The sequence below is a fragment of the Lissotriton helveticus genome, chromosome 6 (genome assembly GCF_964261635.1).
Source record: "Lissotriton helveticus chromosome 6, aLisHel1.1, whole genome shotgun sequence".
In the NCBI taxonomy this organism is placed as follows: domain Eukaryota; kingdom Metazoa; phylum Chordata; class Amphibia; order Caudata; family Salamandridae; genus Lissotriton; species Lissotriton helveticus.
In genome coordinates this window covers 1,162,258,392-1,162,276,972 of record NC_136067.1, presented here as the reverse complement: position 1 = coordinate 1,162,276,972, position 18,581 = coordinate 1,162,258,392, and the positions used below count along the sequence as shown (strand labels likewise).

At 44.4% G+C, this 18,581-nt stretch overlaps 1 protein-coding gene across 1 annotated transcript in view; it reads left to right on the top strand.

Annotated features, from left to right (window-relative positions):
• The window catches only part of LOC144763339 (alpha/beta hydrolase domain-containing protein 17A-like), a 363,859-nt gene extending 345,702 nt beyond the window's left edge, over positions 1–18,157 (top strand). Inside the window, exon 4 of the mRNA XM_078648831.1 lies at positions 17,111–18,157. Coding sequence (XP_078504957.1) covers positions 17,111–17,330 — 220 coding nt within the window. The 3' untranslated portion in view covers positions 17,331–18,157. The remainder of the gene's footprint in view (positions 1–17,110) is intronic.
• The last annotated feature ends 424 nt before the right edge of the window (positions 18,158–18,581 follow it).

The window sequence follows — 18,581 nt, the reverse complement described above, 5'->3', positions numbered from 1 at the left end:
ACTTTATTAGGGGGGTCATCATAACGGCAAGATTAAAAGCAGAGTGCTGATAGTGTGACAACAAATACTACTATCAGTAGATGGAACTTTATGGTCGACATGTTTCAGCCTTACATGGCTTTCTTCAGGACCCGTAAATATTACACTACTGCAACAGTGAAAAGTAAATAAACTATAGTGAACCATGCAAAAAGAGACCTACCGTTAGTAGAATACTATATGGTAGTCTAGAATCATGGTTAAAAGAGTTCTCTCCTGTAACAAAAGAAAAGTGCATCCATACAGATATGGTAATTTGAAAACAACAATACATATATGTATGTGTAGACGTATATCAACATACGATCAATATTCATTCAGCATTTTGTGAAAATAACTCACCCATAAAGTTGTATGGAGATAGCCTCACCTCGCCTGGTACTCGCTCAGGTTTAAGAGGCCCCTCTCTAAGAAGATGGGGAGGGAAAAAAATGTTTTTATAGTAATAACAAACAGTTTGCGTATGTCATAATTCCCTCAATTGTACCACTTCTTAAATATCACTCTGGTGTGGGTGAACATAGGGAAGATGGCGACTTCAGCATGCCAAAAAACTTAGTGGTCTCATGATGGTGAGTGAGACTCCAAAGATTATGTTCTTGTGATGTTTAAAAACATGTCGAAATCCTTTGTTTAGGAAATATCAGGAGCAACGATTATGTGCCTCCATTGTATTAAACGATGTGTCTATACATAAGTATTGCCACGGGAGACTGTTAGCTACAAAACAAGAAAACGGCTCCCAAATGGCAAAGTATGGAGATAGAGCACATGTCTCCATTTACCTAGATAATGCCCTGAGAGATTGTAAGTGCGGAAGGGCTAGGCTAAAAAGGTTAAAAAAGTATTGCTCGCCGACAGAGATTGCCTTGCACAAATTGCGAGTAAAAGCGGTATTGAGCCACTGTTGAGCCATATCTTTTAAGTACAGAGTAGACTGCTGAAACTATATCGTTCGAAAAAGCGGCCACCCACCTGTCCGTCGGTACCTCCGGCTGCCTTTTGAGCCGAGGGGAAGGTAACGGACAATGCGGCCTGGCCAGCTAAATGCGAGGCATGCGGACCAAAGAGGAGACAAGTGAGAGACCTCCTCCTGTTTGATGATTGGTTGTTTGGCAGGACCGGAAACGGAAAAGTCTAGTTCAGAGACTGTGTAGACTTGCGTGAGTGTTTCTGCGAACCCTCCCCACTGATTGGCCGTCTCTCAAACAAACAAGAAAAACCTCCAAACCCGCATTTTTCCGTTTCCGGTCCTGCCAAACAACCAATCATCAAACAGGAGGAGGTCTCTCACTTGTCTCCTCTTTGGTCCGCATGCCTCGCATTTGGGAAACAACCTTTACAACGCAACTTTTACAACGAACTACCATTACAACGAATTTTTTACAACGCAAAAACTTTTACAACGCATACCATTACAACGCAGGATTTTACAACGCAAGTACTTTTACAACGCATACCATTACAACGTAAGTATTGGTAAGTATATAATTATTTTTAAAATATTATATGTTTGGGTTTTTGGGTAAAGGGGTATTTTTAGGGTTCAGGGTCAGTTTTCAGTTTTTGGGTAAAGGGGTATTTTTAGGGTTCAGGGTCAGTTTTCAGTTTTTGGGTAAAGGGGTATTTTTAGGGTTCAGGGTCAGTTTTCAGTTTTTGGGTAAAGGGGTATTTTTAGGGTTCAGGGTCAGTTTTCAGTTTTTGAGTAAAGGGGTATTTTTAGGGTTCAGGGTCAGTTTTCAGTTTTTGGGTAAAGGGGTATTTTTAGGGTTCAGGGTCAGTTTTCAGTTTTTGGGTAAAGGGGTATTTTTAGGGTTCAGGGTCAGTTTTCAGTTTTTGGGTAAAGGGGTATTTTTAGGGTTCAGGGTCAGTTTTCAGGTTTTCAGTTTTTGGGTAAAGGGGTATTTTTAGGGTTCAGGGTCAGTTTTCAGTTTTTGGGTAAAGGGGTATTTTTAGGGTTCAGGGTCAGTTTTCAGTTTTTGGGTAAAGGGGTATTTTTAGGGTTCAGGGTCAGTTTTCAGTTTTTGGGTAAAGGGGTATTTTTAGGGTTCAGGGTCAGTTTTCAGTTTTTGGGTAAAGGGGTATTATTAGGGTTCAGGGTCAGTTTTCAGTTTTTGAGTCAAGGGGTATGTTTAGGGTTCAGGGTCAGTTTTCAGTTTTTGGGTAAAGGGGTATTTTTAGGGTTCAGGGTCAGTTTTCAGTTTTTGGGTAAAGGGGTATTTTTAGGGTTCAGGGTCAGTTTTCAGTTTTTGGGTAAAGGGGTATTTTTAGGGTTCAGGGTCAGTTTTCAGTTTTTGGGTAAAGGGGTATTTTTAGGGTTCAGGGACAGTTTTGGTTTTTTGGGTAAAGGGGTATTTTTAGGGTTCAGGGACAGTTTGGGGTTTTTGGGGTACAGGGTTAATTTGTAAAAATAAAATACAATTATATTTAAATTAAATTAATTAAATGTAATTAAATATAAATTAATTATATTTTAATAATTTAAATTTAAAAAAATATTTTTAGGGTTCAGGGTCAGTTTTGGGTTTTTGGGGTACAGGGTTAATTTGTAAAAATAAATTAAAATTATATTTAAATTATATTTAAATTAAATTAATTAAATAAAATTAAATAAAATTTAATTATATTTTAATAATTTAAAATAATTTATATCAAAAAAAATATTATATACTTACCAATATTTACGTTGTAATGGTATGCGTTGTAAAGGTACTTGCGTTGTAAAATCTTGCGTTGTAATGGTATGCGTTGTAAAAGTTTTTGCGTTGTAAAAAATTCGTTGTAATGGTAGGCGTTGTAAAAGTATGCGTTGTAACGTCATACATCCCTGGCATTTAGCTGGCCAGGCCGCTTTGTCCGTTACCTTCCCCTCGGCTCAGAAGGCAGCCGGAGGTACCGACGGACAGGTGGGTGGCCGCTTTTTCGAACGATATAGTTTCAGCAGTCTGTTCTTAAAAGATATGGCTCAACAGCGGCTCAATACCGCTTTTACTCGCAATTTGTGCAAGGCAATCTCTGTCTGTGAGCGATACTTTTTTAACCTTTTTAACCTAGCCCTTCCGCACTTACAATCTCTCAGGGCATTATCTAGGTAAATGGAGACATGTACTCTATCTCCATACTTTGCCATTTGGGAGCCGTTTTCTTGTTTTGTAGCTAACAGTCTCCTGTGGCAATACTTATGTATAGACACATCGTTTAATACAATGGAGGCACATAATCGTTGCTCCTGATATTTCCTAAACAAAGGATTTCGACATGTTTTTAAACATCACAAGAACATAATCTTTGGAGTCTCACTCACCATCATGAGACCACTGAGTTTTTTGGCATGCTGAAGTCGCCATCTTCCCTATGTTCACCCACACCAGAGTGATATTTAAAAAGTGGTACAATTGAGGGAATTATGACATACGCAAACTGTTTGTTATTACTATAAAAAAAAATTGCCTCCCCATCTTCCTAAAGAGCGGGGCCTCTTAAACCTGAGCGAGTGCCAGGCGAGGTGAGGCTATCTCCATACAACTTTATGGGTGAGTTATTTTCACAAAATGCTGAATGAACATTGATCGTATGTTGATATACGTCTACACATACATATATGTATTGTTGTTTTCAAATTACCATATCTGTTTGGACGCACTTTTCTTTTGTTACAGGAGAGCACTCTTTTAACCATGATTCTAGACTACCATATAGTATTCTACTAATGGTAGGTCTCTTTTTGCATGGTTCACTATAGTTTATTTACTTTTCACTGTTGCAGTAGTGTAATATTTACGGGTCCTGAAGAAAGCCATGTAAGGCTGAAACATTTCGACCATATAGTTCCATCTACTGATAGTAGTATTTGTTGACACACTATCATCACTCTGCTTTTAATCTTGCCGTTATGATGACCCCCCCTAATAAAGTCTTACCTTTGGCACCATAACAGGCAATCTTAAACACTACTTTTCAACATTATCCTTTGCACACACCTTTTTGAGCACTGCAACCTTATTCCCTTCAGCGTTACCATCACATCCTGTTGGCTCTCTCTCACTGGTGGATCTAATACTAGAATTCCTCACTATACGTTCAGTGAGGCACCTAGTAGATACCAGTTTGCACAAAAACCCAGATGATGAGACTCCGCCAATGGGTGGGCTGATGGGTATTTTTCCCTTTTCTCTCCTCACGCCGATCAGTCCTCCACACTACATTTGAGTGTACAGATACTTTTAGCTTTATCCAGACCCCTTTTTTTTTTTTATTTCTTTATTCGCAAAAAGTTGTTTACCACTCAATAGCATGTGTATCACATATACAGGCGTATTGTCACAGAATTAAGTGCGGTACAGCACAAACACTTGTATGGAGTGGCATGAAATACAGTGTAGCATCTCTTACATTTTCAAATTTTCTCCCCAAAAACAAGACAAAAATAATTTCGTTACCTCGGATTCGAGTGTCGAACCAAAGATACATCAAACAATAATACCAATAAAATAAACCCCAAAAAAATGCGTGTAAGTGGAGGCGAACACAAGAGAGCCGATCAGCTGGGACATCAAATGTAAAAGAACAATGGAGATTCCATCTTAACAGGATGCTCACAGACACGTGCAACACAAGGGATCTAGCAATCTGAAGTAAGAGTACACAATTCCAAAACTTCAACACTCTCCTTATCAAAGAGAACTCATACTCATGCATCCAGGAAAACACACTATTCATCCACACACACCCTCTCCTCGGATCGGTAAGGCAGTTTCTACCACCCCTGACTTCTCAACCTGACCAAAAGCGACACAGGTACCAAACTCTGGAAGCAGGGCGGGGGACAAATGTACTGAACACAATTATCAAATGACACTCTTCAGGAGAAGAAACAATGGAATTTCACCAAAAACAATAATCCCCAAAAATGTGGTCATCTAAAATGCAGAGTTTTGTGGTGCAGCCAGCCGCTACTAAGGTACAAGGAAAACACAAATCCTTATCCCACCGCTTGCCGCCAATGTTGGGAGAGAGGGTCCCTGCTGGTCGCCAGTGCTGCACTGCGCCAACCAGAGACCCCCATTTCCAACATTTCATCGCCCGGTGGGCGTAGGCAGTTTCATGGTCCGTTGTAAGCCAGGGCATATTGAGTTTGGGGTCTGTAAGGACCGGCGGTCTCCGAAATACAAAACATACCACAGATTGCCTAATGTAAGGCCACCCATACCACTCCCCACAATCACAGTATCCATGCAAGCAGCTGACAAGAAATCTGCATTCTGTCAATGGGACATAACCGCACAGTGCAACCAGCACAACATGTTAGCCCATCCCTTCTTGTGTTGTGGAATTAATCACCTTGAGCTGCTGCTCTTGTGTGAGCTTCTCGATGTATGCGCGATATGGCCCCCAAATGTCCAGCGGCCGGGAGGCTACTGGAGTCTGTTCGGAATATTCAACACTGCCACATTGCAGTGTGACATGCTGCGGAGCCAGGCTCGCGCACTGGGAGCCCGCCTGGCACCCCACAGTAATGCGACTTCTCTTTTTGCCAGTAGCAAGCCAATGGCAGCCAGCTTGCGTGTAGAACGTGGGAAATTGACTACATAGCCAAGCAGAGCTACCTCAGGAGTGGGTATCAAGTCCAGTCCTAACATATCCCCCAAGAGACGGTGCACCCGAAGCCAATAGTCGTGTAATCGTGGACATGTCCAGGAAAGATGGGCAAAGTCAGCCTGCGGTGCCCGGCACTTAGGACAACAATGTGGTCTATTTGGATCAATCTTGTGAGCTAGAACAGGGGTGTAATACATCCGTCTCAGAAATTTAAAATGTATAACTTTATGCCTACTGTTTAAAGATACGTCCCTTGTGACCACACAGCACGTCTCCCACTGTTCGTCGGTGATCGGGTTACCCAGATCCCTTCTCCCATGCACCGCGCACCGCTGCGTCACGTGAGGGAAGAGCGGCAAGACACAACCTATATAGTTTAGAAACAATATGTGATCCCGTTGGGTTCTGTATTATGAATGTGAGCATCTCAGCCTCTTCCGGGGGGAGTGGGAATGTGCTGAATCCAGCTCGGAGCATGGATCTAAGTCTGGTCAACGTAAAAGAGTCCATGAAGGTACGTTCAGTGAAGCGCTGATCTTCCGTAACGGAGAAAACATGTCCCTCCGGGAAAAGATCTCCAATAGTGTCTAAGTGGAATTTGGACAGTGTACGCTGCACCACCCGTTCGTCGGTGACAGGAAGCCAGTAGGGATTAGGCAGGGGAAGGGCGGGGGAGTAGAGTGTGTCAATGTGAAGCAATCTGCGCAATTTATCCCAAGCCCAGCATGTGGTGAACACAGTCTGTATGTCAAGCGGGTCTCGGGGAAAGCCTTTGGGGAGGAGTGACCCAAGCGGCACCGGAAGCACAAGGTCCGCCTCTGGTCTTAAATGCAAAATCCTGGCAACAGGATGGAACCAGTAATAGGCATACGATGCCTGTGCGACTAGATAATACAGGTAAAAATCCGGCACTCCGAATCCGCCACGCTCATAGGGGAGTGTCAATGCGTGCCATGATACCCTTGGGTTCCTGCCGCCCCACACCAACTTCAAGAGCAATGTTCGAAGGTGTGTAAAAAAAATCTTGGTGAGGGGTATCGGGATATTGTGGAATAGGTACAAAAATCGAGGAAGCACGATCATCTTAATTATGGCGATGCGGCCTGCCATGGTTAGAGGGAGGCGAAGCCATCTCTCTATATGATCTTCTAAGAAATCAAGAGCGGGCCCATAGTTTAAGCGGACAATGGACACAGTATCGAGGTAAACATGAATCCCCAAATATTTAACAGAGTCTGCATTCCATTCCAAAGGAAAGGCACAATGCCATTCGGAGGTGGAGGGAGTGAGTGGGAAAATGACCGATTTGTGCCAATTCATGCGGAGGCCCGAATATTCTCCAAAACGGGTTATCTCCAACAACAGTGGCTCCAGATTCGTCTGCGGCATGCGGACATACAGAATCGTGTCGTCTGCATAAAGCGAGACGAGGAGAGGACCAGTACGAAACTGAAGCCCTCTGTGCAGATGTTTCTCCTGGAAATGCCGCACTAAGGGGTCCATCGCTAGGATGAACAGAAGCGGTGATAGCGGGCACCCTTGGCGGGTGCCTCGCGGAAGAGAAAAGCTGTCTGTGATAGTGCCATTCATACGTATTCGCGCGGTAGGAGCGGTATATAATAACTCCACCGTCGCCACAAACATCTCAGGCATTCCCATTCGCCTCATGACCGACAAAAAAAAAGGCCACTCCAAAGCGTCAAACGCTTTTTCTGCGTCTAGAAACACAGCTGCAGTAGGGAGAGAAGGATCCATCCTGTGTATCACAGAGAACAACGTCCTCAGATTGAAAGAGGTGGATCTATGAGGGACGAATCCAGACTGCGCCGGGGATATAATGGATTCCATCAGGAGCAATAAACGGATCGCAAGAACCTTCGCCAGGATCTTATAGTCCAGATTCAAGAGGGACAGTGGCCTGTAGGACCCACAAGAAGAAGGATCGCGTCCCGGGTTCGGGAGAAGCACAATTACCGCCTCCCTCAGCGTTGGAGGTAGTGTTCCGGTCTCTAGTGCCTCCGCATATACCTCGACCAGTTTTGGCACCAGTTCCTCCTTGTATTCTTTGTAAAAATCAACGGAAAAACCATCCAGTCCCGGTGACGAAGAGCCCTTCAAGGAATCAATTGCTTCCACTATAGAGTCTGGGGTGATTGGAGAAGCAAGAAATTCCTGCATATGTTTCTCGAGATACACCATTGCAATCTCGTTTAAGTAGGGGCCAGGGTCGCGTTGTTCGCCCGTAAGTGTTGACGTGTAAAGTGTTTGGTAGTACGATAAAAAGGTGCTGCATACCGCAGGTGTAGTGTGGTGTCTGGAGCCATGAGTGTCTATTATGTCTGTGATGTAAGTCGCCTGTCGAGGGGGACGGAGCAATTGTGCAAGAAGCTTCCCTGGTCTATCACCCTCCCCGTATTGACGCGCCGTGTGGTATTTACCCATGAATTTCAGCTCTCTATCAGCAGTATCCCTGAATTCCGACAGTAACTCCAATCTCCTGGCTTCAGCCGACTCGGACGGGTCTCTGGACACATCCCCATCTATCCGAGCAATGTCATTTTCAAGACGGGTCAGAGTGGTCCAAATCTCTTTCAGGGCTCCCACATGCTTGGCAATACATACCCCGCGAATGGCGGCTTTGAATCCCTCCCACAGCGCGGCCCAGGTGCTCACAGAACCGGTGTTGATGGCAAAGTACTCTTCAATAGCGCTGCGGATCTCTTCAGTAAAAACCGGATCTAGCAGGGCCCTTCCCGGAAACCGCCACTGTCACTCATACCCACCCAGTCTGGGAATTAGCAAGGTCAGTACAATTGGGGAGTGGTCTGAAAAAGTTTGCGGCAGAGTGGAAAGAGCATCCACCCAACCAGCGACCCCAGGGGAAAGCAGCCAATAATCTATTCTCGTGCTAGTTCTGTGGAACCCAGAATGGTGTTTAAACTCTGGCGCATGTGGATGTAGCCTGGCCTCTATGTCTATCAGGGAGAAGTGAGAGCAAATATCAGCAAGCACACGTCTGGATCGGGCTTTGGAGTCCGGGGAGGTGGAAGTACTATCCCTATCTGGGTTCAGCACCACGTTAAAATCGCCCCCCATCACGAGCAGATCTATGTCAGAATTAAGCAGTGTCAATTGAAGCTCCTGAAAAAAGGCAGGGGAATCAACATTAGGCCCGTATACTCCTAGCATGGCGACCTTGTATCCCATCAACTCTCCATGCAGTAGCACGTATCTGCCTTCCCTGTCAGTAACACTTCCAGTTAGCACAAATGGTACACATTTATGAACAAAAATTGCAACGCCCCTGGCATAACTGCTGTAATTAGAAAAAGTCTGTGCGTACCCCAACTCTTAGCTACCGATACGTCTGCTAATCGTGCCAAGTGTGTTTCCTGAAGAAAGAGGACCTCCACCCGGTGTCGCGCTGCATAGTTCAATACCTGTTTGCGTTTCCGTGTGGTATTCAAGTCCCGAACATTCCAAGACATCAATGTAAGTCTGGACGGGCCAGACTGCCTACCTATCCCGGCCATCGCACAAAACCAGTAACACTGTTCAGTAGTAATGACCCCAGCTTCTCGCTCCCAACCTCCACACAATCAATCAAGCAACAGCAAAAAAAAAAGAAAAAAGGTTTCATAAAGCATTACATATACCGCCCTCCACCCACCACCCAGCCTCCCAACCGCCCAGGAGAGGCAATCCCCATGAGTGCATGATCGTAACCAGCAAAACTTCGAGAACAATAACCATATCATGAAGCAATAACATTTCCAACAAAAGAAAACCCTAATAAGGTAAGACAATAAGGCATGAGCCATAGGGGCTGGCAACGCTACCCCATGCGGGCGGATCCTACCGGCGGCCCGATTGGTATCGGCCAAGTAACTACCCACTGGTAAACCACATCAAGTGCGAAACAACATCCGCAAAGTCAAGCCATGCAGCATGTGAAGGCCCTCAGCCCAGACCGGTTTCTGCAAAAAGGTCTACACTGTTCTGAGTGTCCACTCGAGGAGGGGAGTGCGGTGCATTATTGGAGGCCGAAGGTGAGCCCTGTTTTCTGTAGCCTTGACAAAAGTCCTGCGCCTCTGCGGGGGAGTCAAAAATGCGGTACCTGCCATTCACATCCACTTTCAGTCTTGCGGGATATAGCATGCCATATTTAAAACCAAGATTCCGCAGAGTCGCCTTGACGCCATTGTACTTGCGTCTCGCGTCCTGCACCATCATCGTAAAGTCTGGGAAGAACGATAGCATGCTGCCCTGCCATCTCACCTCGCCAGCCTCTCGCGCGGAGTGCGGCATCGCGGTCGCGGAAGTTCATGATTCTGGCAAGTATTGGGCGTGGAGCTTGACCAGTGCGAGGTCTAGGCCCCAGCGCCCTGTGGGCACGCTCTACTACGAAGCCATCCGTGAATGTGTCCCTCCCAAACAGTTCAATGAGTAATCGTTCGACAAAAGTGTCAAAGCGCCCCGTCGCTGTTGTCTCCGCCACGCCAATTATGCGTAGGTTGTTCCGTCGGCTGCGTGCTTCCAAATCCTCGTTTTTTATGGCCACATCCTTCAGAATCTTCTCAACACGTTCCAGCCTCTTAAGCGTTTTGGCCACCCCGTCCTCAACGTCCGAAACCCTAGATTCCACCACATCCAGGCGTCTGTCATAGGCTTGCACTTTGGATCCCATATCCACAAGTTTCTGCTCGAGGGTGTCAAAGCGCGTATCAAGGGCCTTGAAGCCCGCGCGCATTTCACCCATCATGGCGGCAACCATAGCAGCAGCATCACCCCCCTCAGGCGTGCATGCCGCCCCGGCTGTAGTACTGGGCTGAGGGTCCGTTGTTGAGAGAGAGGTTTTATCAAAACTCACTTTCCTCTGGTTGGGGTCTCTTTTCCCCATGGCGGAGCCCAAGGATAGCGCAGTATTGTGACAAGCTCGATGCGAAGATATGGCTCATGTATGGCAGGCAACCAGGCGGAGTACAGCCAGATTCAAGTCCAGACGGTTGTAAAAGGGCGCAGGACCTTCTCTTTACAGCGTGGATATTGCAGCCAGGCCACGTAGGTCAAAAAGCGGCATGAAGACTGCCGCCGTCCGCCGATTAGGCAACCAGAGGAGAGCACAGACCTTCAGCAATAAACAGCAGTGTATAACGCACGTAGGTCCTCAGGTCGAGCTGCTACCGACATTGCTGCCAGGGCCGGTCCGCCAGCGATCCCAGAGAGGCCCCCCCGAGTCACACCACAAACGCCCACAACCCTCCTCCCACCGCCACGCGAGCGCCCCCGTCCCCCAGCCCTACTGTGAGCCTCCAAATCGAGGCCCCGGCTCCAGAGCGCGCCCAGGCCCAAAGGCCCCGACTTCACCCCCGAGCCAGGAGCCCCCACCCGAAAGCCCCCGGAGCGCCCACAGCGAACGCGGAAGCCCGCAGGCGGAGCAACGAGGGCCCGCAGGGTCCGCGGCGCAGCCCAGAGCGGTGCTCACCCGGAATCCGGCGCAGAAAGGGAAAGATGGCGCCGAGGCCCGCCGGCCTCAGTTCCCCTCCGCCGAGGTGTCCACACCAAGCTGTCCCCGCTTCGCAGGAGCCACCCAGGTGGGCAGGGTGGCTCTATCTGTCGGATGGAGTGCAGATGTGGGGCCGAGGAACGCTTTTACACTGCATTTCAGCCGCCTACAGGAGCCCGCATGGAGGAGCTTCACAGCGAAGCAGCCATTCCGGTCGGCGCCATGGCCACGCCCCCGCTTTATCCAGACCCTTAGCATCCTCTGTGTGTGTTTTTGCTAGTTAGATTGGGGGATAGGATGCAAGCAGGTCTCTAAAACTTTCCCCTCAGACCCTTCTCTACGGTTTGTTTTTTGTGTATTCTCTTGAGGACCTGCAGCTTTGTGCTGCCCACATATCGCAGTCCACAAGAGCATACCAACACACAAATCGCATATTCAGTTTTGCACGTTAAGGACTTCGTGATAGCAATGGATATAAAATCATTTTTCAGGGTTTGCTCTGAGAATCTAGCTGATTTTGAGGAATTAAGTTGATAACTTTTGTGTGTCTTGTATATTGATGATTGAATTGTGTGATTTTGATAGTTTCGTTTATTTATAGTTTGATTTTATTGGTTAATTTCGTTTTGCTTTGAATGTTTTAAATAGGTATGTTCTTCAATAGTAAACACTAATTTATGTTTAATGTGCAGTTCTGAATATTATTTTATTTATCGATCTATAGATGTTGATATTGTTATACAAATATTTGCATGTTACGTATAATGTTTTTGCTCACATTGTTATGTATTTCGTTTTTTTTGGCAGGGTGAATTATAATTATTTTGGTGATGTAATATATATTTTGTAAAATGTATAAATATTGTTTAATGTTGATTGTGATAACTTGCCTATGTAAAAAGTACTTATTTTATGTTTATTAATAATAATGTAATTAATTTGGTGATATTATTGTAGTCAATATTGTTTGAGACAGTATTGTTGGCAAATCATATGTTTATTTAAAGGTAACGATATAGAGGAAGAGAGGCTTATTGATAGGCAGATGGAGAGGAAGGTATTTTTTTTTTTTTTTAAAGTGATGGAACAAGCACCGGCAATGCAAATAGGCCATGTGTTAAAAGAATATTGAATGGGAATGTGAAGTATTACCTGTAAATAGCATGGAAGGGAAATGTATTTGTGTGGAGGAAAAGAATTGTAGAATAATATTGGTGTAGGTTTAAAAGTCAAGTGACAGTTGCACTGTCCAAAATATCCATGTAGGTTACTAACTAGCCTCCTCCCTTCTGTACTGCTGCTGGAGTCATAACACCATAAATTATCTAGGTATTTAAGACACTTTAATAGCATTATAATGTCATATGGGTGCCCCTAAAAGTTCAAGCTCAGGCAGCTGGCGAAATAAACAAAATGATCACAGCTGTGTGGATGGCAAGCACATTGTTGTGGAAACACAACATCCGCCCAATCAAAACACGTACTCCTAGCTCCCAACATGTGGGTGGAGCCAAACCACCTCTCTAGTGATACTCACATAATTGTCTGCCAACAGCTGTGCTATCAAACCAGATCATAAAACCGGCAGGCATGTCAAGGATGGAAAGCTGTGATGTTCTTTCATGGTTCCTTTCTGATTACCTGCATTGTAATGGCCCCTTGGTTGTAGTGACTCCCACTGTAAATGTATTAAAAACTTCCCTGCTTGGAAAACTTGCTTTTCGTTGTAGTGCATTCATGGTAATAGTATGTAGATACAGCCCTCATAATGAGGTGTTTAACTCTAAGAATATAATCTAGTATGAAGGGATAATTTGAACAAGTTAGAAAGGAGGGTTATGGCACTGGAGGAGAGAAAGACAAAGATTTGATAAATTGGGAATTCGAGGTTAGGAGGGTGCATGAGAGGGTTTGGCAGATTTGAACATGTATACAATTTATCTTGGTGTAGAATCCTAAAACAAAGCCTTTGGATCTTGGATGATAGGTCAGGTGTGATGGTTGTTCGAGGAAGAAAGAGAGATGTGAGTTGACGGCGCAGGCTAGATGTCTAGGGGGTGCTTTAAGTAACCTGACTAGGAAGCCTCTGAAGCACTCTGAAAAGGCAAGGCTGTCATTTAGGGCTCGCAGTTGCGACCCCTAGCTTGCTCCTTGCTACCACTGCCACTGCCTTTGGGATCCCTGGCCTCAGAGGTGGCAAAATCAGTGTCAAGAACACAGGGGAGTCCCGGATTATCAGACTCAGGCTCTAACCTCGTTTTCTTGTCATTTTTATTATATTAATAATGAATAATAGTTTATTATTCACATTAGTGTAATAAAACATGGAGCAGCAAGATCTGGACCTTCACTGGCATCTTAGATAAGAATAATAAAATGGTTTTAATGTATGTTGTGTGTGTGCATGTGGGTGAGAGTGAGTTTGGGTGAGAGAGTGTGTATATGTGTGAGCATGTATGTTTGTATATGGGATCAAGGATGTGTTGATCAAAATGAGCAAGTATGTTATAAGTGAGTCAGAGTGAGAGTGTGTGAGAGAGTGCAAATGAGTGATTCAGGGGAGAGTGAGTGCACAAAATAAGGTAAAAATGAATGAGTGTGAATAAGTGAATGTAAGTTAGAATGTGTTGTTATGCTTGCAGATCCGCTCTTGCAACTGGCATGCTTTTTGGCTTGTCGAAGCACCCTTGACAAAATGTTAGTACTGGAATATTGGAGGCAATAGTTTCATATGGGATATCCTCGGGAAAACGCTAATGTGGTACTCTGTAGGTACATTTTGGCATGAAGCACCCATGAGACAAATTCTTGGGTTACTTGGCACCTGTGGAAAATTGCTTAAGATGGGACATTGGTAAAATTCGTGGCAAATGGGAAAACAACTGTGACACAGTCATGGGGCCATCCAGGACAAAATGTGATCCATGACACATAAGCCATAGTGTTTGACATAAGGGACCTCCATAGTGCAAGAGAATTAGTATTAGGAAAATTCTTGCACAGGCGTATTGTATGTAATGTTTGGGCAACAGGGGCTACCATGGCAAAATGCAGGTCCTAGCAATGGAAATTATTTTTCACTTAAGGGGGCACAAATAGGACGTTTTAAAAACATAAATGGTGAACTCATGGGACTGTCAGATTTCAGTAGCTTGGTACACCATGATAGGCATTAAATGTTTAGCAAATTTATGTGAAAATTGTGCATTGAAATGCACTAGTAAGTCCCATTGTTTTCCAAAATGTTCTCAGACAAGAGAAACCTCCACCCGTTGTTCTCCCCTAGAAGAATCTATAATGTTAATTATACAATTATGTAACTTCAGCAGTGTTAATTTTTGTGATGTTAGTCAGTCAGTCGATAGCTCTTTATTCAGCTAACAAAGTTCATAAAAGCACAATATAAAACCCAGCAAGATGGTGTGTTACGTCTGTGCATACAAATATTCCTTAACATAAATATACAAGGAGTTGTTTAAAACACTGTGCAGATGAACAATTACATATTCATTATTGCCGTATATACATGAGATGTCATGTTAGTGTGTGCAAATCGCAGTTAAAGAAAGTCTAAAACAGGAGTCAAAAAAAGAGTTGGTGGTTTCGATAAATAGTAAGGAGGCTCGCCCCAACGAAGACATGGCAAAAATAAAACTCTTTTTAGAGTCTGCTATGTTAACAAGAGATGTTGGGGACCACCTAGAAACTATTAGTCTAGTTATATCAATTACACATCTCAACCATAAAACCTCTAGGAAGATTGCAATATACTGCCAGTATGTAAACTACATAAGACCTTCAAATAAAGTACAGGTGCATCATGTCAGTACTAATAACATAAGGTACAAACACAAGATCATCCATTGCCCTTTCCCTACATGGAGCTATCCCTAAAAATATAAAAGTGGCAGAAAAGGACTTTTAGGCAAAAACTGCTAGCGACAAGTCATTAACTAGCTTTTTCCTAAGTCTAAGTGCACCAGCAAGAAAGCTTACAACCCCAAGGCAGACTAAGGTGGAAGAAAGCATTGGTAAGTTCAGCAAATCTGGTCTTATCTGTGCAAATTGATTATTTCTTACCAGTGGGAGAATGTTTCTTGACCATAATACCCGATACAAATTGCAAGAAAACATGAAGTGTAAAATGTCTTGCTCAGGGAAATAATCACAAGAACAAGGTTCTAAGTCACCCAACTTATAAACTCTTTTGGGGAAAGCTAAAGACCAGTGTATTATATTAAACCTAAATCTTAATAATAAGCAACAATGGTGTGTGTTATTAACAAAGGACAAATAGGATTCCCCCGGGCATGTTTTCAACAAAACCTACTGTTTCACAGTGGGTTTAAGAAGCTCCCTATCCTCTCTTTCACATTGTCACCTAGATAAAAATATATTTTTATGTACTGTAACTCCCTTGGTCGCAACTGTCTGCAATTGGTAAACAATTCTATACATCCCGCGCTATTCAGCATCATTTTGCCATACCTTAGCCACGGGATTTGCAGTGTGCCTTCCAGAGATCTTCAAATCAATCCTCAGTCACAAGCTAGTTTAGAATAAGAGCAAGGCTAGACTAAATTCTAAACCATTTCATGATGGGTGCCAGAGCAATGTGGTCAGTGATATAACCTAAACCAATTTCCAAGGACAAGTGATATCGGCTGTGCCTCGCAAAAGTATATTTCTTTCGTTACCATCCATGACCCTAAATAAACTCTGAGAATTAAAGAGTTCCCAACCTTTTTTCGACTGCCTTAACTGCCCTAACTTAACCATAGGTGCCCCCTGAACCCAAGGCCGAGAGCAAGGGGAGGAGGGGGCCCGCTAGAGGCCCCCAAAGTCCCTTTTTTTGATGGCGGGTTAGCCGCCATTAAAATGACCGGTAGAAGGGGATTGTAATCCCTACGGCAGTGCCTGAGTGAGCACCGCCACTGTTGTAGGGATACAAGTCACTCCGACGGACTGACGGGCTCCTTGAGCCCGTCTGGTCCGTGGTGGTCGGTCTCTCCGACCGCCTACCATTCGGCCACCATTGTAATGTGACGGGAGGTCAAGCGGTGTCCGATCATGGTGGAACCACTACCGACAGCCTGACGTGGCGGTCCCACCGCCATCCTAAGGAGGTCCATAATGACAATATCAGGATGGCGGAGATTTATCTTACTACCAAGATTTTCTGAAAAAACACATGAAAACAATCGATCATGCAAGAATGGTCACTATGCAAAACCTCGTACTCTTACTGAAGCAGGTCGGGATCAGGGCCGGCCTAAGGCATGTGCAAGCTGTGCACCTGCACAGGGCCGCCAAACCCCAGGGGCCGCCACGCCAATATATATCCTTAGATACATATTTGCGTGGCGGCCCCTGGCAGGGATTTGGCGGCCTCGGGCCCCCTACCTACACTCCCTGCTCAGGGCCTCCGTGAGCCTAGAGCCGGCCCTGTCGGGATTGTTCTGGAATACTATATATAGCTGTGCTAAAAGGAAACTTACAACTTATTATTTGACCTATAAAACGAGGTGTCATGCAAACCTCCAGTGGGCCCGTTTATGTTTTAATGTGCTGATGAGGTGATAGTCACATTCTTAACATTTAATGATCCTCTTGACCAAAGCTGTATATGAAAGTGTGAATATTAGGTTTGACTGGGCAGAACAGCATTGCATCGCTTTAGCGTGCAAGCAACGCACCTCTAATGCAAGTGGCAGGCTAATCCACTGCACAACCTGACTGGCTCATAATAAATATGAACTGCTTTATTAAAAGATGGAGCCGCTTAGAGGTAGAATTAGAGGACTTTAAAATGTGTTCATCACATGTAATTTGCTGTATAGTCTCGATGTGTTGTTTCTTCCCACTCTCCCACCACACTTTCACTCAAGGCTTGTAATATATTAGTTGTGATCTTCCTGTAGCAATAGTAATGCTAATTCGTTTGATTATTTGTTTCTGTTCTTTTAGCATTGACAAGGTGTCGAAGATCACATCTCCGGTCCTCATCATCCATGGCACGGAGGACGAAGTGATTGACTTCTCGCAGGCCTTGGCGCTGTTCGAGCGCTGCCCCAATGCTTTGGAGCCTCTGTGGGTCAAGGGGGGAGGTCACAATGATATTACTTTTTTCAAACAGTATCTGATTCGCCTTCACCGATTAATCTCAGAAGACCTAAAAAGACACTGACAGCACTGAAGACAGACCTGCCACAGGAGAAGTACATTTACGCAGTAGCGGTTTTCATTACAGGGGATTACAGTACGATTACAGAGTTATGAGCGAATATATACACATATATATATATATATATATATATATATATATATATGTACATGCTAGCTCCGAAGTTCACTTCAACTTTTGAAAAAAGCAGATCCAATATGTTCAGGTTTGGCCCAGAACCTGCCTCCCAGAGGACTGAGGGTCTTGGCTTGGGGAGATTATAAAACAAGAGGGCTGCTTCTTCTGGCACTAGGAGAGCGTGCATGTTTCTTCTTCACCTTTGCTCTTCTTGTCACTTCATATTGCATTTATGTTGTCAGACACATACGCTGGTTCATAGGAGTTAATTATTAGACAAGTGTAAAACACCAACATATGCACGCAAACATTTGCATGTTTTTACTTCTTGGCAGGATAGGGTGGTCGAAGACAATATTGAAAGATATGGAATAGAAAATGTTGCTTTACTGCCAAACCCTTGTGAACAGGGAGAATAGGAGACTTGAAGACAAGTCTCACTATACTTCCGTCCTGTCTCTTCTATCTTCTGTAAATGCTGTCTGCAATTTCCATCTATTGTTCATTAGAGATGCTTTGCCAATCAGCAGTGTGGGTTTCTGAGATGCTACAAAAGTATTTTTCATAAAGGAAGTATTTTCGAAATATTATATAAGCTGGTTGGCTTTAGTGCAGAAGGGTGAGAAATTTTCGGTTTAAGATTTTAAACGTTTATTTAGGTCATTTTGCTGAACTGTGATTTCATTTAAACCTTCAACTGCATTGGTAATAAATAGAACATACATTGAAATATTTTCTGTTGTAGTTCTGGTTTGACCCTCAGATGAAACCTGTAGGTCTTGTTTGCACTGTCCTACACAGGAGTGCACGTGCATGTTAGTCTAAGGCATAACATATACTAGCATGAATAAATCACGCCTATATAAAGGAGGACCAGTGCCACTCAGCAAAGAAAGTTTAACGTATATTATGTCTTCTCCTACTTAGTATGCATCAGGCCCTATATGGGAGGGCCACAATCAGAGGAGTATCTTAGACTCTACAGTTAAGGGTGTGCGAGTCTGAAACTTCCCAACATCCGCAGTGTACCCAACTGAAAGGGCCCGAAAGCAGGTTGGTGCAGCTTGCAGCATCCACCCCAGGCTGGGTATTCGCCAATGACTAGCCACACATGGAGCTTAGTATTACAAGTCTTTA